Source organism: Plecotus auritus (assembly GCF_963455305.1).
Source record: "Plecotus auritus genome assembly, chromosome: 1".
In the NCBI taxonomy this organism is placed as follows: Eukaryota; Metazoa; Chordata; class Mammalia; order Chiroptera; family Vespertilionidae; genus Plecotus; species Plecotus auritus.
In genome coordinates this window covers 141438544-141464193 of record NC_137770.1, presented here as the reverse complement: position 1 = coordinate 141464193, position 25650 = coordinate 141438544, and the positions used below count along the sequence as shown (strand labels likewise).

Below are 25650 nucleotides of genomic sequence, written 5' to 3'. Positions count from 1 at the left end.
TTTATGGATGATGAATAACTTGGCCACAGTTACACGGCTACTAAGTGGTAAAACTAGACATTGAACCCAAGCAAGCTCTCTCTCTCTCTCTGGACGGCCAGTTGGTCACAGTGCTGTACTGATGCTGGAACGTGGTGGTGGCTCTGCTTATGGCTCGTGTTGAGATGTTTTCTCTTTATTCAGAGAAAATGGAAGCCAGGATGAGGGTTCAAACAGGTGTAACATGGTCAGATGGCATTTCCCTCAATTTGCAGACAATGGACAGTTGACAGAAACCTTCGCTCCTACATAGCAGTCGTAGGACAGTCCACACCAGCAGAAAACAGAGGAAACGACATGGACATTTCAGGGGAACTTTAGGTATAATACAATTACTGCTTTTGATCAAGAATTCACTTGCCTGTGAGCTGTCAGAAAATTTCCTGCCCAGGGAGCACTTAGAACCTTCTTGGAAATAGGACTCAAGTGTTTAACTAGATTAATGTGAAGCCTGGATGCAAACTCACACATCCTATACTCTGTGGTGAGAAACAAGAGTGCCCTAGAAAGTACATGGAAAATTACGTGGAAATTGTGGTCTGATACACACAAGCAGCCTGTGTATAACCCATGGAAATAACTAAATTGCCAAGAGCCTTGGGTTGATCTGGAATCATTATCATTGCCACCATCATTATCAAAACCATGTTGTAATGGTCTGTGATTACCTGGTATTTGGTACATGAACCCATGTAAAAAAGAGGCACACGATTCTCTTTTAATAGGTATCCTAAAATAGTCCATAGCCAAGTCAACATTTGTTGAGTATCTGTTCTAATACGAAGCAGTATCTCATTTAATCCTTAGACTAGCCCTGCCAACGGAAGTGAATCCCCATCCTTAGAGATAAGGAAACGGAGACCAAGACAGGCCAAGTAACATGCCCAGCATCTCACAGTAGCCCGGGAGAAGGCTTAGGGTTTGATCCAAAATCTGCTTGGCTCCAAACCTAGTGTTCTTGGCTGCTCTCTATAAAAATGTGTCAATGAGAGTTCATGTCCATTGTCCGTGATGCATTGACCAGAGTAAAGAAAGGATCCTATTTTTTGCAGACTCAGACATGAAAGTCTGATTGTCAGTTGGCTGCTAAAATTCAGATGTTGGCTGAAGAAGCAACATTATATACAGTCTTTGGTCCTTCCCTTTTTCATTGAAATAAAGAAAGATTCAGCTGTGGCTGCTTATCCTAACCCGCCTCTGAAGCCTGCCAGGCACTCACCGAGTGTCAGGCAGGCAGAGCCAATTGAGGTTGATTTCTTTTGTTCCACAGCTGCAGAACCAGGAGCTGCTGAGGGCGATGATGAAGAAGGCTGAGCTGGAAATCAGCAGCAGAGTGATTGAAATGATGAAGAGGCTGGAGGACCCTGTGCAACGCCAGCGCGTCCTGGTGGAGCAAGAGAGACAGAAGTACCTGCATGAAGAGGAGAAGATCGTCAAGAAGTTATGGTGAGTGCCCGTCGCTTGTTGCGTGTTTAGCTGTTTAACCGGAAAAGGAAACCTGACTTTTCCAAGGAGGAGGCCCTTTCTAGCTGGCGTTCTCCCCCTCTCCCTTTATTGAGCACCTACTATTTACAAGCTAGAGTTCTGTGGTTCTGGCTGTCCATGGACTCTTGGCGCCCCTCCTCCCAGGCCCAAGGAATTCAGCAATCCTCAGGTACCTGAGCTGGTCTCTTTAAGGGTGGGAACATCACACTCTTCTGTAGGGCTCAGCAACACAGAATTGAAAGGAGCAAATGGCAAAACCCAGTGATGAATGGGAAGTCTGCATTTAATCTTAATAAATCAAAACTAATTGTCAAAATAACACAGCGCTAAAATTATCTTCCTATTATTCAACTGTAGTTAGAGTCACAAAAGAAGAATTTAAATGTAAAGTATGTCTGATCCAGAGGAGAGATGCTTCCTTGAAAGTTCCCAGTCTTCTCTGAGGTTCTTATTGAAAGCATCTATCAAGTCCCTCCATTGAAGTGAGCAGGTTTATTACTCCCCAGTCACTAGGGCAGGCACATCTTTTATGTTAATGTATGTCTTGTTATGCAATGGAGATTTATCACAGAACTATTTCACCTTATAATATAATGAATAGTAATTTCTGCAGTTCTTCTAGTGTTGGTAATTCTCTTGCTTCTTGGAAAGCTTAAAACTTCCAAATTGGGATTGTAAGGGAGCAACTTCCAAATTCTTTGTATGACCAGAACCCCCAGAAGTCTCCATGATGGAAAGCACTGTGCTCTGTCTCCTATTGGATATTTGGGCTGCAGCTTATCTTACCTCAGATGCCAACCCAATGGGTCTGACTGAAATTAGAATGTCACTCTCAGTAGCAGTCTGAGAAAAAAACCGTTTCAGTTATTTTTCAAAAAAATCAAATTTGACCACTGTTCATCGCCATCTCAAAATATTGTATTTAGTTCATACATTTATAGGTAGTTAATCTCTCGCCGTGAAGCAGTAAGGCTATTATTTGTCTAAAATGATTTTGTGACAGCCCAATTGTTTAAAACTAGGTCTCAGGATTTTTCTTGAAAACTTCTTTTAAAATATATAGCCTTTTAATGTTTTATACATTTTCCAAATAAATTATGAAAAGTAAATTTCCTCCTTTCAAATTTTGTATTTATTGGTTAGCCGAGATAATTCTTGCTTCTTGACTAAAATAAAGCATCTTTAATCTCAATATTATCCTGAGACTAGTAGGCCAGCATAGGAATGAGATATGCGGGGGAGCGGAACCAACATATCATGAAAGGACTTCACCTGTGGCTTTGTGGGACGGCCATACGTGAATAGGTTGTGCACAGGCCACTAGAGGAAATTCAGTCTGGCAAAACAGGACATAGGAGTATGTGTATAGCACAAAACAGGTGGTTTTCCGGTGCCAGGTTAACCTATACAAAGGCTTGGAGCCCCAGGAACCAGGGAGACTTAACCTGAAATTATTCTTCATGTGCCTCCAGGCCAAGCACAGTACCATGTGAGTAGAAGGGCTTCACAAAGGTGTGTTAAACTGAACTGAAATGGTCTTGAGGACTGGTGAGATTTCATCAGTGGAGGGGGACCCCCCCCCAAGTAGAGGAACCCTACAAACCAGTAAGTCTTAGGACCAGGAAGGCAAAGGACATCCTTAGAAAATTAGAGTAGTCCAGGGGGGTGGAGCGTGGATGCAAGATACTAATCATGTCTCGTATTTGGGTCGTGCTATTTCTGTTTGCGTGGTACCTCCCCATATCTAGACCATGCTCACGCCCAGCATGCCTGCATGACGTCTATTTGTTCTGTGTTTACCGAGATTGGAAGATCACGTAACTGGATTTCTGGCTTTTCATGAAAGTTCCTGGGTCCAACCCCTGGTTCAGGATTTCTCAGGATGGAGTTTAGGACTGTGCATTTTACAAAGATACAGGGGAGATTTTGAATCATCATCCCATTTGGGAGTTTCTGCCTGGCCTGATGAGGTCACCAAAGTTTTTTTGATCAAGAAAGTAACAGATTCTGAGCTGTATTTCAGGTGGATCCCTCTGGCCATTACATGCAGGGCTGATTGAGGGAGAGAGAAATTGTCTAAGACAGCGGTCGCCAACCGGTAGTCAGAGGACCCCTGGTGGTCTGTGAGGTCCGAAAGGTTGGCGACCGCTGGTCTAAGAAATCATATTGGAACTGACTTTAACAGTCCAGACAAAAGTCAGTAAGAACTGAATCAAGCAGTAGAAATAGGGATGAGAAAATAAATCAAATGCAAAGGGGACTGATTGGATGGATCAGAGTGTTTACAAAAAACAGCTGGAAATTTTAACTCTGGAACCTTAGGAAAATAGTTATACCTCTCCCTCCTCCTTTCCTAACCCCCCCCACCATTCTCCTCCTCTCCCTGCTCCTCCTCCTCCCGAACTCTCTCCTTGCGCACACGCACACACACACTCTCGCACTCACACACACTCACACACGCACGCACACTCACACACACACACACACACACATGAAAATAAGTCCCCTTGGGGATCATGTTAGGGCAAGTTGCTGGCGAGCCATTCAAGTGGCAGAAAAATAAAATTTGGGCCTGGAACTATGGAGAGAGATTGGATCAAGAGAATTTCTCTTTAGTGGGTTTCTACATGGAAATAATAATTGGGCTTCTGATAACAGTCAAATGAAATATATTTCAACAAATTAATACTTCTTTTTAACCAAGGCAGAATGAAAAGCAACATCAACAAATAGAATGGATTTACCTATAAACCATAGCATCTGTGAACACCTGGCATTCTTTTGAGCAGAGTTTACATCCAAAAAGTCATATTAATTACTATAAAATTAAAAAATTATTTTCGGCATTCATTTTAGCTCCATGGTCTCCTTTTACATTTGGGGTGAACAAATTTTATCTGCATGCTTTATCTATAGGAGAAGTATATGAAGAGAAGTGATATTATTGTGTACAATAATTTCAGTACACATTTCTCTATGTTCCATGATCAACACAGGAAAAACTGACATGTAAGGCTCCACTGTGTTGGGCCCTTAAAAGTGTTTATAAGCACCTGGTGCAAGGTTATAAAATCCAAGAGTCACATTGTGTGGAAGAGATTCAAATAGGATTTCAGGCTGACTGGTCATATGACAGCTCCTTGGAGTATTAATTGCAACCTGGCCGGTTGCAGGATTGTTAATGGAACCATGATAACATTTGGGTCTTAGCTCTTCCATCAAAGCTTAGGAGGACTGGACAGTGTGTCCAATCTGTTTGGTTATGAAGTGAAGAAGGACTTTTCCTCACATATTTAGAACTCTTATGAGAGATGGCACACATTCTCTCCACCTCGGGGTGCAGGAGCTGTGGGACCATTCCAGTGGGTTCACACAAACTGGGTATCTGTCCCTAGTTTGTGAATGTGGACAGTGAGAAGATGGCTTTGCATTTCGGTCCTGAAGTTGCATCATCTTATCTGAAAAGATCATAGGCACTTTGGGTCCATTTTCCATAACAGAATGAAAGACATCAGCAAAAACTTCACCCCACTTCTCCGAGGTGGATGAATTTGCGGCTTGCCCCATGGTCCTTGTTGAACCATGCGCCATCCTGCCTGAATCGCTCTCACAACTGTCATGCCATCCATCACTTCACCCACTCGTCCACCTGGTGCAAGGGCCTTAGCGGGCCATCTTTTTGCAAATACTGCCTTCCTTTTTTCTTCCTGCTGCTGCCTGCTCCACAGGCTCGGATTCCACCAAGTAACAGCTTAACAGCTGTTCACTTACTGCCACCCAGTGGCTCTTCATCTCAAAGTTCTTTCCCCATTTCTTTATGGTTGGGGGGCTGGGGGAGGAGTGGTTTAGATTTACAGGCAAACTGAAATGATACAAATGTGGCTTAGGAGGGGATTATTAATGTTCCCAGGTGACAGGATGTTTGTTTTTGAAGTGAAAGGCCTTAATTCTTTTGGAGCTGGCAGTACCCTAAGGTGTGTGTGCGCATATGAGGGTGCGTGAGTGTGAGTGTGGGGGGACGGGGTGTGAGTGTGTGTTTGTGTATGTGTGTGAATCAGGTCTGGATCATTTCTTCTCTCTGTAGCTTGGAAAGGAAAGTCAGTCCTTATTGATAGGACAATCAGTATAAACCAGAGGTTGGATCAGGGCACGTTTGCTCCCCTCCCCCAAGGACATTTAATGCCTGGAGACATTCTTGTTTGTCACAGGTGGGGGAAGTGCTACTGGCACCAAGTGCACAGAAACAGGGGTGCTGCCAAATACCCTCAAATGCCCAGGGCAGGCCCCACTACAGAGAATTACCTGGTCCAAAAGGTCAAGTGCCAAGGTTGAGAAGATGCCTGATCTGGGCTCCTCATTTTACTCCACTACAGCATTCTCTCTCTTCCTCTCCCTCTGTCTCTCCCTCTCTCTCTTTCTCTCTTTCTCTCTCTATTGTCACAAAGTGCACAAATCCCCCCTTAGTTGCCATCAGCACCACTGAAGATGAAAGTGGGTCCTTTGTCAGCCAGCTGCCATCCTCCCTGTGGCTGCCCTGGGCCATTCCACAAACAGGCCCTGGGTAAACTTGCCTGCACCTGCGCTAACATGTGCTCCCACCATCTGGGTGGAAGGCGAGGTGGGCTGGGACACAGTACGCAGTGGGAGTCCAGGTGAGCCCCGTGTCCCTGCTCCTGTGCTTTGTCGGCCCTCGGTGTTCACACTCTGTGGTCTGCTTGCACTCCTCCCCCCGCCCCAGTGAGCTGGAGGACCTGGTTGAAGACCTGAAGAAGGACTCTGCATCAGCCAGCCGAGTGGTCACCTTAAAAGACGTGGAAGATGGGGCGTTCCTCCTGCGACAAGTGGGAGAAGCGGTAGCTTCCCTGAAAGGTGAGCTTCCTCGGGGTTATGAAAGCCTGTCATGAAAGCCTCGCTCTTCGCTCTTCCCAGGCCTTCCTGTCTTCTTGAAGCTTCTACTGTAGTGGGTGCTGTCAGATTTAGGACTAAATGCTAATATAGTTCCTCATTGGACTCTTACAACACACCAGCACCTGTGCCAAGTTCATTAAACACAACCCCAAGGGACAGTTGGCCTTATCCCAAGTTCACAGACCGGAAAGAAAGCCCAGAGGAGCTTTGCCCCTGGCCATGGTCATTTTGAACCCATCTGTCCACCCACTGCTTCTCCCTGAAGATGTGTGAACAGCTCTGTGGCTGGTGAACCCCACACGCTATCCAGGGTCGGGTGCGGGGTGGGGCCTTGCTGTTCTGACTTTTTCTCCCACAACTCACCCACTGCTCTTGGCCACAGGAGAATTCCCGACCTTACAAAACAAGATGCGAGCCATCCTGCGTGTAGAGGTGGAGGCCGTGCGGTTCCTGAAGGAGGAGCCGCACCGGCTGGACTGTCTCCTGCAGAGAGTGCGGAGCATGACCGACACCCTGACCCTGCTGCGGAGGTGACTGTGCTGTGGGCATGCAGAGGGCAGGTCGGGCGGGGGTGCTGGGAGGGTTAGGGGTCTATGGTTTGGACTCCCAGGCTTCCTCTGTGCTCCTGGGACCTGGGACGTGGCACATCTTATTTCCCGTGCCCTGAGGAGAAGCCTCGGTCCCTTTCCACCTGGAACTTCCATTGTGCACATGGCTTGAAGTCCTGATCCTTCAGCAGGGGCCTGCTACATCCGGCACAAGCTAGGGCTTGCAATTCACTAGTCAACTCAGTCAACATTTTTTTTTTTTAATATATTTTATTGATTTTTTACAGAGAGGAAGGAAGAGGGATAGAGAGTTAGAAACATCGATGAGAGAGAAACATCGATCAGCTGCCTCCTGCACACCTCCTACTGGGGATGTGCCCGCAACCAAGTTACATGCCCTTGACCGGAATCGAACCCGGGACCTTTCAGTCCGCAGGCCGACACTCTATCCACTGAGCCAAACCGGTTTTGGCTCAGTCAACATTTTAAGAAAATTATTTGAAGAATGGGTCAAAATATATTATTAGCCTTCTTCACTTCAGGGGCATAGATGACTTCAGTTCAAAGAAAATGAATAGAAATAAAGCCTTTCTTGAGTTTCCTGCTGAAAGAGTATCTAGAGGTGTTGATCCGACCTGGAAAAGAGAAACAAACCCCCTTGCGTGGCACAGCCAGTCACCCTTGCCTGCCCGTAAAAGAGGGTCACAGGAGAAGAAAAACTAACCTAAATCACCAAATCACCCAGGATTTTCATTGAGAAGAAAATTCCTGAACTCTATACTCACATAGAAAGTGCTGACATATGCAGGATTGTGTTGCCAGAAGCACCTTTATAAATGCCGTCTCATGTACTCTGTCTTGGGTGACAATTAGATCTCTTTCTTCTCAGCACACTCAAAACAATAGCTCATGTCAGTGAGCACTTCCTATGTACCAGGCACTGAACTAAGCCTTTGCAAGTATTAGCTTGCTCTGTCCTAACTTGCAGCCCTATGTGGCAGGCATTCTCATTCCCATTGTCTAGGGAGAATCTGAGCTTCGAGGAAGTTCACTGGAAGTCAGAGGTGGGGCCGGGATAGGAACTGATAGGTTGACTCCGGCGAGCAGAGTTGGTTCTGATCTCATGCCCAGGCAGTCAGTAATGTTTGGACAGTCTGCCTGTCCAGCCTTGTATTGGGTGTTAAGAATCCTATATAATAAAAGGCTAATATAGCAAATCGACCGAACGGCAGAACGACTGGTCGCTATGACGCGCACTGACTACCAGGGGCAGCTGCTCAACACAGGAGCTGCTCCCTGGTGCTCAGTGCGCTCCCACAGGGGGAGCACCGCTCAGCAGAAGCCCAGAAGCCAGGCTCACAGACCTAAGCCATCAGTCGGATATCCCCCAAGGGCTCCCAGACTGCGAGAGGGCACAGGCCGGGCTGAGAGACACACACCCTTCCCCGCACAAATTTTGTGCACCGGGCCTCTAATATGATAATAAAAACAAACAGGAACCCTGCCCTTATAAAACTTCCTCTCTCACATGGGAAGTAGACACAACTACCAAAACTAAACCAGTTTCCAACAGTTGCAGTCCCTGAGTTTTCTGCTTTTAATAGAACTAGGAAATTGTAGATACATTACCCTTCAGCTCTTAGACCAGATTTGAGAGCAGGTCACAGACAGAAGGAACAAATAAGACATCTTGGGAGAATTTTAGTCATTAACTGTAACCATGTGATCAGATTTATAAGATAAATAAATGTGCAGTTGACTTTCAGGTAAATTATTATTAACCATAGGAACAAGTGAGATTTTTCTATTAACAATGACCTCAAGAAAAGGCCTCCTTTGAGCTGCAAACATGATAAGCATCTCCTGCGTAAGTTCCCGAAGGAATTCTGAAATCCAGCAGTGGTCTCCTGCAGAGACCACATCTGACTGAGTACAGGAAGAAATTGTACCTGAGTCACATCTTCTCATAGGTCCTCTCATTTTAAGTTGTCAGAGTGAACTTTTTCTTCCAGCAGGATAAAAATCTGGTAAAAGAATTCTTCATTAAGCTCTTCCCTAAATGTGGTAACCCATCTGCAAAGCCCAGAACAAGCCACTCTTATTAAGTGGAAACAGATAGTGGCTGGCAGACAGCGCTGTCCCTTCTCCCTTCTCTCCCCTGTGAAACAACTAAAACAAAGTGCTAGAGCCAGCACAGAGGGATGGAGCTCAGTGCTTGCCTTATCTCCAGGGAATCAAGTTCTTAAAAAGATGTGATGTGTATTTTGAATGTTATAGGACTTTTTGCTCCATAAATGCTCAGTGGTCAGAATGACAAACCCAGGTAAGTTACTTTTAAAATAAAAATAAAAGAAATCTTAGCTGCCATCCGGCTGCCCATCACAAGCCTTTACACTACTAATTGGTATTGGTGTCTGGTGTATGTAATGTGTTGTATCTGGCACTGGGGAGACACAATGAGGAAGACAGGATGTGCCTGTGTCCTGATGCCATGGCCAGGGAGATAACGTCACAGTCAGAGCCACTCAGCAGCTTGGGAAGATGCTGAAATGTTTTGATATGTGTTGCATTTGAGGTGCTGGAAGGATAACCAAACACAGCTGCCCACTAGGTATTTAGGAATGTGGACTGAAGTTCAAGAGAGAGAGACAGAGGGGTGTCCCTGCCTAACTGGGAGGGGAGGAGGGAGGAGGAAGGAGAGAGAGATTTAGAATCAGAAGTTGCCTTCATGAAGATGATTATTTGAAGTAGAAGACATGGCTACGGTAGAGTGAGAGGGAAAGGTGGGAAGAGGTCCTTGGGCATCCTCAGGGCTGAAGGGACAGGGTAGGGAAACTAAGCAGCAAAAGGAACAGAGATGTGAGTAGCAGGAGAGACTCATAGAATATAGTGTCTTTTTTTTTTTTTTCAAATCAAAAAGAAAGCATTTTAGTAAGAGGAGAAAGACTAATCAAAAATTACAGGTCAGGTACAAGTCTCACATTGTCTCATACTAGTATATAACTTTACACTGAGCCGAACAACCACCCTAGGGAAGACATCATCAGCTGTTGGCATCGTTGGCATCATCACATTCTATGGAAAAGTATCTGAGACTCAAAAAGGTGACGTCCCTGGCATTATGGCAGTAGAACGTGGCAGAACTGATGTTCAGACCCAGGTCTGTCTGACCCCAACGCCATGTCTTTCTCACTGCACCATGGGTGTCAGTGGGCAAAGAGCATCACATGACCCCAAAAGCAGAAAAGCATGAGGACTAACCCAGCTGCTCTACTTGGTGTCATGGTGACCTTGCAGAAAGCTTGGTCAAGTCCCGGTGGGGAAGCCGGCTTGCACCAGGAATAGTGAGCAGAAGGCATTAGAACATAGACTGCCTTCCTGAGCCATTTGAAGTGAACGGAGCAGCATCTGGGGTGTCAGGAAGCTTTGGGGATTAGAACTGCATCTGTGAGGGCTCTCCACACCGGGATCAGCTGGAGGAGATATTGTTAGAATCATGTGACCAATTCATGCTGCCACCTCCACCCAAAGCAGTGATGGAATTGTGTGTCAGGGCACAACAGTGCTAGTGGACAGAGCAAAGCAGGCCACCTCCTGAGGACATGACTGAGAAAGCAGCTGCCAGAGATAAGTAGGAGGAAATTCACCCGTTGGGAAGTAGCTATGGAAACCCTCAACCCTGAGCTGCTACTCTGAGTTTTAGAATGTTTTAATTTTGCAACAAAATCTTGCCTGGCTTTGGGATGGCACTGCATTCACATGCACCATAATAATAAAATGAAAGTCACCTATTTTCATAGCTGTGCATGCTTTCTCCTAGACATGTCACCGATGGGCTCTTGAAAGGGACAGATGCAGCCGAGGCCGCACAGTATGTGGCCATGGAGAAGGCCACCGCCGCAGAAGTCCTGGCATCCCAGCCCCTCCACGGCGCAGCAGTCCCTCGAGATGTGAAGTCGGAAGTGGTGCCCTTGATGGTTCACCATGTACAGAGCTCTCCTGTGGTCACCCAGCCCTCCCAGCTCTCCTCCGCCCCACCCAACCCTGCCCAGCACCCGACCAGCCCTCCGGCTGTCACACAGGAAGTGACCTCAGCTCCCCAGTCATCACAGGCAACTCAGTCCCCGCAGGCGCCCATGAATGGCTCCTCCATGCAGAACTTGTTCATTGAGGAAATCCACAGTGTGAGTGCCAGGAACAGGGCGGTGTCTATTGAGGTAGAGTCCTACTTCCATTTTTTGTAGCCCCATAGAGGAGTGTAACTCATAGTCCTTTCCCTTGAAGAATTTACAGCCTGGCTGTAGAGATAGCTCATACATGTATCTGAGTAATATTTTTTGTGAAAATGTGTTTATATTTTATATATATAGTAGAGGCCTAGTGTATGAAATTCATGTGTGGGGGGTCCCCTCTGCCCAGCCTGCACCCTCTCCAATCCAGGACCCCTCGGGGGATGTCCGACTGCCGGTTTAGGCCCGATCCCTGAGATCAGGCCTAAACCAGCAGTCAGACATCCCTCTCACAATCCTGGACCGCTGGCTCCTAATCACTCACCTGCCTGCCTGCCTGGTCGCCCCTTACTGCCCCTCCCCCTGCCGGCCAGATTGCCTCCAACTGCCCCCTTCCTCCCTGCCAGCCTGGTTGCTTCTAACTGCGCGCCCCCCCCCCCCCCCCGCCAGCCTGGTCACCCACGCAGCCTGCTGTCCAGTCGTTTGGTCATCCCTCACTAATCCCCCTGCTGGCCTGGTTGTCCCATGCAGCCCGCTATTCAGTCATTTGGTTGTCCCTCACTAACCCCCCTACCAACCTGGTATAAGCAGCCATCTTGTGAGTGTGTGATGGTCAATTTGCATATTACCCTTCATTATATAGGATATGATGTCCCAAGAAATGTATGCACACTTTGAATGATTATAAAGTCGGTGTTTCTTAACATACAGTTCATTTTCAATTTTTAAAAGAATCTACAGAAATGAATAATTTTTTGTCAATGCCTGTTTTCAAACTAATGATCATTCTTGCCCAAGCACTGCTGATAACGCAAAGCAATAGAACTGCAAACATCAAGAATCATTTCATGTGGTATTTGTGTGCCCTCAATTCATCAACTGTTGCTGGCTTTGTACTATAAACAGGTCATCTAAGTAATCTCATTCCCCCCCCCCCTCCGCCTTTTTCTAAGTAAGAAAATGTGGCCCACTAGCCATATAGCAAGTCTTTGACAGAAGTGGAACCAAGACATGGGATTCTTTGCTCCTAGTGAGTGTTTTGGTATTTATTTCTGTTTGTTTGAACATCTCTACAATGAAAACTCAATTTAGAAAACAAAAACTTGGTTATGGATACTTACCTGGGATAGTGTGTCTGTGTCCTGTTTTATTTACTGTTGGTAGAAGTATTTGGTAAGTGCTCAGTCATCGTTTAATGAATGAATTTGATTTCTGAGCTTGCTGCAATATGAATGAGTGTCACAAGCTTAAATGCAGCCCATTTAGCTATAGAAGAGGCAGCAGACAGCAGATTTGTCTGATTTGCCAGGTGTTCCTCAGCACATAACCCAGAGCATTATTTTACCAACACTTTAACTGTGTTACACCTCCTCCCACCCAACAGGAAATCTCTAAAAAATTAATGAGCTTTTCCCTCTGTTTTTAACAACTTTCTTCACCTGTTCTTTTCCTTCAGCAAGCAGAAAGGAAATGGGAAGAGAAAAGACAAAACCTGGACCACTATAATGGGAAAGAGTTTGAGAAGCTTCTGGAAGAAGCTCAGGCCAATATCATGAAGTCAATTCCAAACCTAGAGATGCCCCCAGCCTCCGGCCCAAAGCCCAAGGGTGACGCTCCCAGGGACAGGCTGGAACTCTCCGGTAAGGTGCTGACAGCTGCCGCTGGCTGCCCTCGGGTCAGGGTGGGGCCAAGCTCTTACAATCTCTCAGGTGTCCCTAGAGCTTCACTACTACTTTGAAACCATAACTATAGCCAAGTAGGGAAGCTGTTCTATATTAGGATGCTAGAACAATGCCCAAAAAGGGAACTTTTAGATTTCCCAGCTTCTGCATTTCCTGTGAATTCATGACACTTCCCAGCACCAGCTGGGAGCGTATGAGGCCTGCATTCAAAGCAGGAGTTTTTCATATGCTGTGGAAAGAAAATGCCAGCTTTTATGAACTCCCAGGGGGAGAGTAGCTTATAAGATGAAATCGTATTTTTTAAATCAAAATTATTAAATTGTAAATTTAACCAACTGAACTATGGAAGTTAAGCCTCAATATGTCAGTAGCAATATAAAATAACTTTTAAAAAACTCAGCCTACTAAGTAATTACAAGCCTTGTGCTTTATTCTGATATTAAAATTATATGACATCTACCCTGGCCAGGTGGCTCAGTTGGTTGGAGTGCCATCCCATACACCAAAAGATTGAGGGTTTAATTCCCTGGTCAGGGCACTTACAGAAGGCAACCAATCGATATTTCTCACATCAATGTTTCTCTCTCCCTTCTCTCTAGAAAAAAAAATCAATAAAAATCCTTGAGTTAGGGTGAGGATTAAAAAAAAATTATGTGACATCATTGTTTATTTGTGGCCCAATGTGTCACACTCAATGAATGAGATCTCATCCAGCAACTAAAATTAATTTGAAATGGAATCACCATCTTGACTTGTCAAGGAAATTTATAAGCACAGTTTAACCACTGTACCACTCCAGGTTTTCATTCCACAAAGCTGCTCTAAAACCCCACTCACTGAAAGTCTCCCCTCAGTCTGTGCTAAGAGGCGTTTTTCACCTCCTTCCCTACCTGCCAGTTGTGAGAGGCATGGCTAGGCCCCTGGAGGGTCAGGCATGCAGACCAGAGAGGAAAGGGCCCTGGGAGGGGCAGGTCTGCTCTCACCAACCCGGCGTTTCTCCCAAAGTTCCCACGGAGAATTTTTAATGGATAACATGATCTCTACCTCATTTCATCTCTCTCTTTCCTAATTCATTCTCCCCATTATTATTTTTTGTCATAGTCTCCTTTGATGTTTTAAAATTACAAATAAATTATAAATTTAGAATGAGATGTTAGAGAGGAGGGAGGGAGTAAGAATTGGATGAATGACAGTGAGGAGATTAGCCAAAGAACATGTATGCATAACTCATAGACACAGACAACAGTGTGGTGATGGCCGGAGGGAAGGGGGACGGACTGGGTGGAGGTGGGCAAAGGGGGGATAATGGGGACATCCATAATAGTGTCAACAATAAAAATAAAGTAAAAGAAAAGAAAGATGTATTTAGAATGATAAATAAATTATAATTGTTCCTTCTCCTGATTATACAACAAAAATAGTAACAATACATTTTATTAACCTCATTTGGGATTTTTATTCTTTCAGAGTTAAAAAAAAGTTTGCATAAATTATATTTTTAATTACTCCCCAAAGTATCTTCACTCAGTTAAAGTGTTCTTACTGTTGTTGTTTTCTTTTTTTAACACGTGGCCTGGTTTCTTGTCAGAAAGAGTCTACTAATGTCCAGGCCACTAGAAGTGGGTGAGGGTATCATCCATTCTCTGTAAACTTTGATTTCTATTATTTTTCTTTCTTTGTCATGAATGTTATTGCTTTTATTTTTATCTATTAAAGGGGTAAAATTCTAAGCTTGGGGTTTTAAAAAATCATTTGTATTTCCTTTTGGGTGAATTGTCTGCCTATATATATAATGGGGAAGGATGGATAGCTCCCAAAAATATGAATGGAAAATTTGGGGGATGGTGGCCTCAGTCAATGGTAAAGCAAAAGTATTCACAAAGACAGATATTTAAAAACATCAAGGAAGACTTTATTGAAGACTCTTGCAAAGGAGGAGAGAGACTGACTCAGCTCTGAGTGTAGCAGGTGGGAAAGGCAGGCCAAGGACTTAGATATCAGGGTGGGGAACGAAGAACTTCTCAGATATCAAGAATGGGGTATTCTTGCTAACTGGATTCTTTGCTAAAGCTTGGCTCAGCAGATCAAGGTCAGGGCTAGTGAGAAGAGGGCTGAGAGGAGCTTGAATAAGTTGCTCAAAGAGGGAGTCTGTCATCACACCTGAGAGGAGAAAACTGGGTCGGCCAGACTGTGCTGAGGCATGCGGCCCACCGGCAGCGAGTTTGACATGCTTGCAAGAGGGACCCAACCTGGAGGTAACCATCCCGAGGCCAGGCTGCTGGCATAGGAGCCAGCACAGCCCCGATGCTGCGGGGCCCTGTAACCAACCCAGAACCCTCGTGCATGAGACAGGAACTGTCCACTCACTGGCATGTCACCCTCATGATTTCCCAAGTCTGTCACAACTTTATTTTTTCTTAATACATTTTTATTGATTTCAGAGAGGAAAGGAGAGGGAGAGAGAGAGAGAGAGAGAGAGAGAGAGAGAGAGAGAGAGAGAGAGAGAGAGAGAAACATCAATGGTGAGAGAGAATCATTGATCGTCTGCCTCCTGCCTGACCTACACTGGGGATTGAGCCCACAACCTGGGCATATGCCCAGGAATCGAACCCTGACCTCCTGGTTCACAGGTTGATGCTCAACCACTGAGCCACCACTCGGGCAAGTCTGTCACACTATAAATGGGAACGCGTCAAGTGTTCTAAAGAACTCTGTCTCTCTGCTCAGAAAAGACAAACACTCCAGTCCCTAGAGAGGGTTGGGAAAAGCCCGCTACAAGTGCTGACCCTGAATTTCTGGTTCTACCACTTAGTGATGCTGGGCAGAGTGTTTGTAAAGGGCTGAAGTGGGGAAGGCTGGTGAAGGGCTTTGCCATGAGGCTCTTTCTGAGCATTTTCCTGGGGAAAGCTGAGTAGATACCAATACTAATTTATAATCCTCTCTGTACTGCATTTGCTGTCTCTGTTCTTTAGCAGAGAGCCTTTTTCAAGCCCATAACCATGACCAAAGCCCCCACTTTCCCCGTGATTTTGTTCTCTGTTCCCATGTGCTTCCCAGTTTCCCTCTGCCCTCTCCTTGGCCATATTCTACTCTAACATACCCCTGCCCAGTGCCTCCTCCGAAGGCTGTTTTTCGCCTGGGGGTTGGGGGCTTTGGAGACCGTGCAGGGCTCTGCATTTGCCTTTAGGTCTGATCACTCATCTCTCCAAGATAGCTTTTTTTGTTTAATAATGACAGCTAATAGTTGCATAACATTTATCATAAGCCAGTAAGCACTGTGCTTTATGTATAGTAAGTCATTTAATCCTCAGGGCACCCCAATGAAAAGGCGCTTGTTATAATACTCATTTAACAGATGAGAAAACGAAGGCAGAGAGGGGTTAATTAGCTTGTGAAAGGTCTTTTCAGGATTTCAAGTCAGTTGGGCTGCAGGGTTTTTACCATTAATTTTTGCACTATGGAGGGAATAGAGAAAATTTTGCATCAGAATGTATCAAGGTTATAAGAATACACCAGACTCTTGAGCGACATCTTGCAGTGGCACATTGTTTTACAGAAGACTCTCCAAGCTCCGAGCAGGACTTGGACAGGTTGGGGGGCAAGTCCCCACCCCCTCCTCCCCCGCCCCCGAGACGGAGCTACCTGCCAGGATCCGGGCTCACCACCACCAGGACTGGCGAAGTGGTCTACCCCAGCAGGAAGGAGAACGCCATCACTAAGGTCAGATGGGTCAAGGCCTGGCAAACTGGTCACTGGGTTCATATGATTCCCTTAGACAGGTCATGTCTGCTCTCATTTGGAACATAAAAAGTACTGAGGCTGAGAATCAAATAAAACTAGATGGGCAGGAAGTACCACCGATGGAAAAACAACAGCCAGTGCTACTGCACTAGATGCAGCAACACTAGTTTTATCCTTACTTGACTTTTAGCTGTAATGATGTGAAATGCAAATCATAAGCTACTTCCCCAGCAGGTCATCATGAGATTGAAAGTAAGGGTAGCAGAGGGAAGCAAAAGAAAGACCACCTTACAAAGATAACTGGGATGAGCTAACATGGTTGAGGGAGTCCATACAGAGAGTTGCTTAATAAGCTTTAGCTTGCACAGAACATGGCATGTTTTATCTTTTACTAGAGGCCCCGTGCACGAAATTCATGCACGGGGTGGGGGGGTGTGACCCTCAGCCCAGACTGCACCCTCTCCAATCTGGGACCCCTCAAGGGATGTCCGACTGCCTCTCACAATCCAGGACTGCTGGCTCCCAACTGCTCGCATGCCTGCCTTCCTGATTGCCCCTAACCACTTCTGCCTGCCAGCCTGATCACCCCCTAACCACTCCCCTGCCAGCCTGATTGATGCCTAACTGCTCCCCTGCCAGCCTGATTGATGCCTAACTGCTCCCCTGCCAGCCTGTTTGCCCCTAACTGCCCTCCCCTGCAGGCCTGGTCCCCCCCCAACTGCCTTCCTCTGCAGGCCTGGTCCCCCCCAACTGCTCTCCCCTGCAGGCCTGGGTCCTCCCCCAACTGCCCTTCCCTGCAAGCCTGGTCGCCCCCAACTTCCCTCCTCTGCTGGCCTGGTCACCCCTAACTGCCCTCCCTTGCTGGCCTGATCGCCCACAACTGCTCTCCCCTGCCGGCCATCTTGTGGTGGCCATCTTGTGTCCACATGGGGGCAGCCATCTTTGACCACATGGAGGCAGCCATCTTGTGTGTTGGAGTGATGGTCAATTTGCATATTACTCTTTTATTAGATAGGATAGAGGCCTGGTACACGGGTGGGGGCCGGCTGGTTTGCCCTGAAGGGTGTCCCGGATCAAGGTGGGGGTTCCCTTGGGGCATGGGGAGGCCTGGGTGAGGGGCCTGTGGTGGTTTGCAGGCTGGCCACATTCCCCAGCGACCCAAGCGGAGGCCCTGGGATCTGGGATTTATTTATCTTCTATAATTGAAACTTTGTAGCCTTGAGCGGAGGCCAGGGCAGGCCAGGGCGGGGTGGGAAGCTTGGCTTCCTCCATTGCCAGGGCAACCCAAACCTCCTGCTCTCTACAGCTCTGTGGCTGCTGCCATTTTTGTTGGGATTTATTTATCTTCTATAATTGAAACTTTGTAGCCTTGAGCGGAGGCCAGGGTGGGGCAGGAAGCTTGGCTTCCTCTATCGCCGGGGGCAACCCAAGCCTCCTGCTCTCTCCAGCTCCGTGGCTGCCGCCATTTTTGGTGGGTTTATTTGCATACTCGCTCCTGATTGGCTGGTGGGCGTGGCTTGTGGATGTAGTGGAGGTATGGTCAATTTGCATGTTTCTCTTTTATTAGATAGAATGTTCAATGTAAAATTAAAGTTTCAAGGAGAGATAGTATGGGAGGACCTTTCTTACAGGCACTGAATGGTGAGGAGTTATAATTTTATTACAATTCTTCAATCCATTCACCAAAATGGTAGCTTACATGAACAAAAACCTAAACTAAATGCAAGTGGACAAAATAGCCCTTCAACTCAATTTGAAGAGCTAGGAAGTCAGTTTAGTATACAGTGAGGGAACATGAGGTCCTCTGTGGTCACTCCCTCTTTTTGCCAGACCTGGGGTTATTTAGCGAACATCTGTGGCTTGAATCTTCCATAGGTAAGCAGTGAAGATGCCGGACCAAGCCTGCAGGCTAGAGCCACAAAGTGCCCAGCAGAGGAGCCTGCTTCAGCGTGGACTCCATCCCCACCACCAGTCACTACCTGCTCCTCAAAGGACGAGGAAGAGGAAGAAGAAGGAGACAAAATCATGGCAGAACTCCAGGTATGTGGATGCAGTGACTGACCATGGCTCCTTACTCTTCCCATCAGGGATTCTGCCTACATCTCTCACAGACTCATTGGCTAGAGAAGGCTGGCCTTGGCCTTCACTGGGCTCTCAGCCCACCTTTAGGATGTGTATAAAGAATGACAATTTCATGGAACAATTCAGACAGTGTACACAGAAAATCAATTGCAAGCTTTCCTAGCTCTGGCTGGTAGAATTTACTTTTCTTCCTCTCTGTGTTGATAGTCTCTGTTTCCCTTAAAAAATAATTTAAAAGGAAATCAGAAACACTGGCCATGGTTTCTCTTGATAAGAACTGCTGAACTCCCACTTCAAGCGGGGTCCTGTTACTTGGCCTTGATATTTAGAATGCTGAACTTGAGTCATCTGGCCTCCTTCACTCCATACAAGGTTCCCATTCAATGTCAGTTTCATCTTTTCAAATATTCTGAAAAGCCAAATAGTCTTATTTACCATTTTCCTTGCCTATTTAAGAAATGGTTATTTTTAGATTTTTATTTGTAACTAATTGCCACAATCAACTCATAGGATTAAGGATGGGGTACAGGGGCTATACCCAAAACTGATCCCACATTCAAATTGTGGACGTGAATCTGCCCTGTGTTTATGTTCTGAGAACTTGACTAACGAAAGACATATGCATAATGCTTAGACCTAAGTCTGTTCATAGAGTATTTCATTTTAACTCATGCTTATTATAGAATTTTTGGGTCCTTCAGATGGTAAGATCACAACTTTCTTGGGGCTCCAAAACATGTTACTTTTTACCAGTGTACCCATGGTTGTGTGCAGGCCCGAGGATCTGCATCCTGCATTTGGAATAGGGAGAGCTTTTAAACCATGTCATTTCCACTGCTGCTGTCCTACTCTGCTTTCCGTGGTAATGCCTGCTAAAGAGAGCTGCTTGGATTTTATAGCGAACGTGGGGCTGCTGGTTGATAGTCACATGCACAAGCCTTTCAAGCCTCACTAAAACTCACAGACTGGACTGGGACATCCCCTCCACCAATCAGATTACTCACAGGTTTTTAGAATGGCTGAGGATTTCATTCATAGGAATCACAGACTTATAAAGTTAGCAACTCATGAAACAGCTGGGAGCATGGAGGCATCCATCACCCAGTTATCCAATGAGGCTATTGACCCTGGCATGTCAAGCCTACTTGTCAATGGGATTGGTGCATGTTCTAAGATGTGTAGGCAGATCCTAGGGCCGATTGTTGTAGCATCTGGCCCCAAATTAGGGTGTGAATGGGTCATGGCCCGGTTTGATTCAAATGGTGACAGAGCACTAGATCATTGTAGATCTGTACACGGTGAACAATTACTAATAAGCAAAGAAGTGGAGAGTGTTAGTCTTGTGAATAATCCTGCACTAGCCTCCTAAGAACATTAATTTATTTGTTCTAGCCACTTAGAGCCCATCATTTGAGAATATTTCTCTCCATCGAAGTCTGAGTATCTTTGATGCTTTAACTGGAAGCTTTACAAAAGCAGTGTATCTGGCTTCTTGTTTTATTATTGGTGGTTAGGTACTAATGGTGAGTGATGTGCTCTAACCCTAACTTAATCAAACCCAGCCATCCTGCTGGGGTAGGGACCCATCCTGCTGCTCAGAAAGTTGGCCAGTGGCTCTGGTTAGACAGCCCTCAACCCCACGGCAGGACAAGGAGCGCAATTGTGGAACAACTTTCATGCTCCTGTCGACAGGCATCATCAGAAACCACAGGCTCCGAAGTCCAGGGTCTAACAGCCCAACAGATATGGCAAGTGGTCTTAGTGAGCGGGAGCCCTGGGCAACTCTGGGCCAACAAGAAGGGTGCCGGAGTGGCGGGAGCAGAGAGTCTGCAAAGAGTGGAAAGCAGGCTGGGGAGAGTCCTTGGCATCAGCTCCATTCTTACTTGGACCAGAGATGAGACGTTCACTTGGGGAGGGCATGGGTTATTCTTTCTGCCTGCAGTTATTTCCAGATGACAGTACTTGACATTAAGGAAATATGAACGAATTATTTGAGATGATTCATTTAAATAAGTAGTTTTTAATCCTGGCTGTCCATTAGAATTACATAGGAAAATGTTTAAGTCCTACAGCCCAGAGATTCAGATTTAATTTCTCTGGGTAAGCCCTGGGTAATAGTATCTTTTAAGCCAGGTGATATGTTGAAAACCTCTGATTTCAAGAAACATGGGTTCTTGGGTTACTGTGTCTCCTGCTCTCACCATCACCCTGCCGCTCCCCTCTGCCCTGCAGACATAGCCTGTGCTTCCTCTCCTGGCTCCCTGCTCACATGAGCTGGTGTGGCTACTAAAACCAGGACATTTCAGAAACCAGCCTAGGCCTCAGGCAGCTAGTTCCAAGGCCACTCAGAATCCCATGTGCTGAAGAGCGCCGCTTTCTCAGTGAGCCTCAGAACACCTCGGAGCACGGTGTCCCTGTTACTATTTCAGACAGTGAACTGGCAAGCATTACTTTTATTTTAAGGTTTAGAGGTTTTTAATATCTTGTGCCCTTTTTCTATAGCTTCAATAAATAAATTGAGTCTGGTAAAAAAAAATCAAGGAAAAAGAAAGAAAAGATGGCTTCTTGTTTTTTTAATTAATTCATTTACATACTCAATATTTTTGAAAGGTCAAAACAAGAAGCCCTTCTAAGCACAAACCAAGTTTCACCCTGGACAGGAAGAAAGGGTGTTCTATGCAAGAACTGTGTCCTTTTATCTTGCTGTGGCCCAGAAATCAGGAGGCCTTGGCCCCAGGCTCCGCCCCCCCGCCAGCTCTGTGGGCCTGAGGCCAAAAGGGGAGCAGGTTTTCAAGGTGCTGCCTCCCGGCCCTGGTGTGACCTGCACGCAGGACATGGCTGCGGTCTCCACACTCTAGATTGGTTCCCTGCCTGCCTGTCTCCTCCTTCCTCCTCGCTACACAGAATCCTGTTAACCTCAGTATTTTAATTCCATAGGCATTCCAGAAGTGTTCCTTTATGGATGTAAATTCAAACAGTCATGCTGAGCAGTCCCGGGCTGACAGTCACGCTAAAGACACTAGGCCGGGGGCCACAGTCTCACCCAAGGAGAAGAAGGTAACGTGGCAATTACACCTCTGCCACGCGGTCGGACAGCCCTTCTTTCCTTGCTCTGACACTAACCGCTCCTGCGCTTGTCCTTCTGTGCCCTCTCCTTTTCTCTCAGCTTTAGAAAGACAACTGAGACACCGCTTTGCGTTTAGTTCAGAAATAACTGGCTGAGGTTTTCTGAGCAGATGCATTGTTTCTGTGCACAGCGTACAATAGTATGTGCAGAATTGAAGCATTATCTTCACAAACTAAGGAATATACATCTTTTAAGATTGTCTAGAATGACTCTTACAGACACAAAAAAAGAAACACCAACTGAGTTTGTAGCACTTTTTCTCATTTTTAACGTATCTCTGGACCAAAGCATCTATGTTAAAAATCGGTGAAAGCCATAGATTCCAGGAAGGAAGCTCAGGGCGGAGCTGCACACCTGCGGTCGTCCACAGGTGGATGCTCATGGGAACACACACATGTATCTGCACACATGTTTAAAGATACCCAACAGAATTCTCTTATATTACAAATTCTCAAAGTGGACCTTCCAGGAGAAGAAGTTCAGCATAGTTTTAGTGCTAATACACTTTGTGGCATTCAAATGGCTTTGAAACAGATGTCCAGGCTCTGGAACAAAGTTCATTGTCATGACCTCAGTACTTTAGGGAGAGCACGTGATTGAACCTCAACATTAAGTTAGACCTGGAGCTTTTATGATATTTTGGCAATAGAGTCATCTTATTTGAATGAAGCCGCTATCTAAATGTTAGGCTAGAAAGCTTATTATGACCAACTCAAGTCCTAACATGTCTCACCAGAATGTGTATTTCAGAATTCAGAGGTTCTAGTGGCCCTTAAATGAAGTCAACTATCTCGGCTAGCGCATTGCGACTCCAAGTGGGCACCGCAGTCCATGTGCACGTAAGCTCAGTGAGGAGCTAAAGGGTCACGAAATCAGAAGTTATTCTAATACAACCCTTCAAGAGACGCAGCCTGGTGCCTGCAGCCCCTCGCCTGCTCCTCCCTGGCTCACAGCCAATGGAGAGCCCTGTGTACAATGAGTCTGCCACAGGAAGCCAGTAACCAGGCAACGTGCTATCTCCCATCACGGGAGATTATGAGATTATTGTTGATAAATCTTTCTCATGAAGAAAACCTCCTACTAATTTGGATTGAATCCATGACAATCATATTGGAAATATATTTTTTTTCCAGTCTCTGGAATTCCCTTATGTGGCCTTATTAAGACCAGGCCATGAAAGGGAGTTTCAGGGCATATTTGGGCCAATGGGACTATTTTTGTCTAAAACACTAGAAACTGGGAACTTCTTGAAGATCCCTCTAGAGACGATTATTGTCTCATTGTAGAATTTTGTTAATTGCCTTGAAATTTGCATGAGATGTTTTGTCCAGCAATTAGAAACCCATATCCCGTCCATCTCTTTTATCTCAATCAGCGGTCCATCAGCTAATAATAAGCAGGTCTGTATTGAGTGCCCAACACTGGGTTTAATCACAGGTGCTTATTCTAGATCATTATACTGAGTAGGTTGATCTACTACATAAAATCAGTATCAGACTTGTATTTGAGTATTATATACAATGTGGGTTTCAGTCTTGTCCCCAAATTGTTGTCATTAACCTCTTCCTGGGCTACTCATCTCCTTTTCTATACCTCTTAAAATATTTCTCCTGTCATCAGAAAGCATTAGCCTAGTTCTTGACTTTTATGCAGTAGTCCTATAATTCTGTCTCTAATTCTGGTTTATTGCCCGTAAGCGTATTGAGCCTGCTTCACCAGTTGTCTGAATAATCCAAATCTCAGAGCCCATAAATAAATATTAATGAGGCTTAATTATTCAGTCTTGACTATCTAAGAAATCATTGTGAGATTACATGACAGTTGTGACCATGCTACTCTGAATAAAGTTAATGCACTTGCTTTGATACACCCATTCTTTTTTCTAGCCCAGTGACAAAAATGGTAGGTCATGTGAAACCTAAGCTTGGCAACTTTATCTTAGTGACCTTCCATTGGAGTATTCCTGCTACTCGATCTGTCTTACAATGCTTGTCTCACATGGTGGCATTCCAAATATTTCATGATAGGTATGACACGCGCCCTGACCAATGAGAACAGAGAGCAGGTCTACCCCCCAGCACCTGGGCCAGCAGAACATCAGTTGTGCAGGCATCTTCTTTAGATCATATGGCTATTCCTTCCCTGATTCAAGCATAAATTCTCACACAGGTCCTAACGTGCTAACTCCATAGTTGGAATTGAAACTTTAGGCCCAAGCCTCATTTCTTTTTCATAAAACCTTTTACTTGTTGTATTAGTTGTTTAATCATCTAAATGTAAAATCCCACAAAAGATATTATGTCATTCAACTACAGCAGCTGAGTCATTCATTGCTGTTGTTTGGGGGCCTCCTGGGGGTAAGGAGAAGTTAAACTGGTGGTGTTGGCTGGCTATTGCACCTCGTACCTTGTGTGATCTTTCCATGTGACTTATAGGGACTCTGTTGTTTGTGTATTATCCTTTAACCTGTATGAACATTCTTTCCATTTTTAACCAGGGTAGTAAGACTGCTCTGGGTTGACTTTGGTGGGGGCCTGGGTTACTGTGCTTTGTTATGCTGTTGTTGCTGTAACCGAACAACCTTGTTGGGATTATGTCCCATCCTACTAAACTCACCTCTTCCTCTTGGGCTTCTGCAACGAGAAGAAAGGACAGCAGTGCCCTGGAAATGACAGGACATGGTTAGTGTGAGTGTTGTGACAGGGCCGGGCTACTGACACAGCCACACGGGGAAGGGCACGCTTCCCGGGCGAGCCCTCTGCATCCTGGGTCCTCCGGGCTGGGCTCTTCTGTTTTGAATCTCGGTGAGAGCCTCAGGATGTCTCTTTGCTCTGTATCAGACTATATAGTGAATAAAATCTTAATCATGATGTGCCAGTCACAATCCTAGCCTCAGATATCTGTTTTGTAAATGTTTAGATGATATTTTAGCAGCATTATCACACTGAATTTGCATTTGATCTTCTTGGTGTGATTACTTTGAAGGCTATTTTGACACTTTCCTTGGCAAGTGCAAGTACAAACTGCGAGTATATTTCAATCTGTCATTTGAAAAAGAATGTTTTTTTTTTAAATCTCGAAGTCCTACACCCTACCAGTGCAGATGTCCTTGGAGGACACTTTCCATAAACAAAACTGATAGGGCTGAAATAACTAGCTGGAAGGGACATGAAAAATCTGCTGGTCTAGTGCCTCAGTTTATAAGCAAGAACATTGAGGCCCAGAGATGTGGAGTGACTTGCCTAAAGTGACACAATTAAGTAGCAGGCAGAAGATGTTGATTCTGCCTGCTGACATAGTGTGCTTTCTGCAATGGCACACCATGCTGGTTTCTGCTTATGCCAAGCTCACTGTCAGATGTTGAAAAGAGGACGTTTCCTACAGAATCAGTCCCTTTATTCTCTTCATTGCTCCCCCACCAGATTTGAATTTCTTGAAATATTTTGCTAATTGAGATTTTCATCTTACACAAACACAGGGAATTTTTGGAAGCTGGCGAACAAAACAGCCCAAGGTAAACCGAGCTATAGGCTTTGGACTGGTGGCCCAAATGTGGTTGTGACATTTGTGGTTGGCCCACATGTTTTGGAAATGTAATTAAAGGAACAATTTAGTTATAGTCCACTTTGGGGGTGGGTGTGGTTTTGTGGAGTAACATGTCCTACACTATCCTACCAGAATTTGGAATTTTTCCACGAAGACGTACGGAAATCTGATGTTGAATATGAAAATGGCCCCCAAATGGAATCCCGAAAGGTGAGTTCCCCCATCCGTGTTCCAGCCGATACCATACAGATTAATTAGCCTCC

General features: G+C 45.5%; 1 protein-coding gene across 7 annotated transcripts in view; it reads left to right on the top strand.

The window, feature by feature from the left end:
- The window catches only part of KIAA1217, a 315669-nt gene that overhangs the window by 286456 nt on the left and 3563 nt on the right, over positions 1 to 25650 (top strand). For 3 of the 7 annotated variants that reach the window (XM_080661413.1, XM_080661408.1, XM_080661407.1), the window contains 9 exons: positions 1310 to 1485; positions 6263 to 6393; positions 6815 to 6962; positions 10801 to 11197; positions 12666 to 12849; positions 16448 to 16611; positions 18508 to 18672; positions 21652 to 21771; positions 25520 to 25597. In XM_080661413.1, the coding sequence (XP_080517539.1) occupies positions 1310 to 1485; positions 6263 to 6393; positions 6815 to 6962; positions 10801 to 11197; positions 12666 to 12849; positions 16448 to 16611; positions 18508 to 18672; positions 21652 to 21771; positions 25520 to 25597 (1563 nt within the window). The remainder of the gene's footprint in view (positions 1 to 1309; positions 1486 to 6262; positions 6394 to 6814; positions 6963 to 10800; positions 11198 to 12665; positions 12850 to 16447; positions 16612 to 18507; positions 18673 to 21651; positions 21772 to 25519; positions 25598 to 25650) is intronic. The other 4 variants (XM_080661410.1, XM_080661409.1, XM_080661411.1 and 1 more) reach the window with 2 other exon arrangements.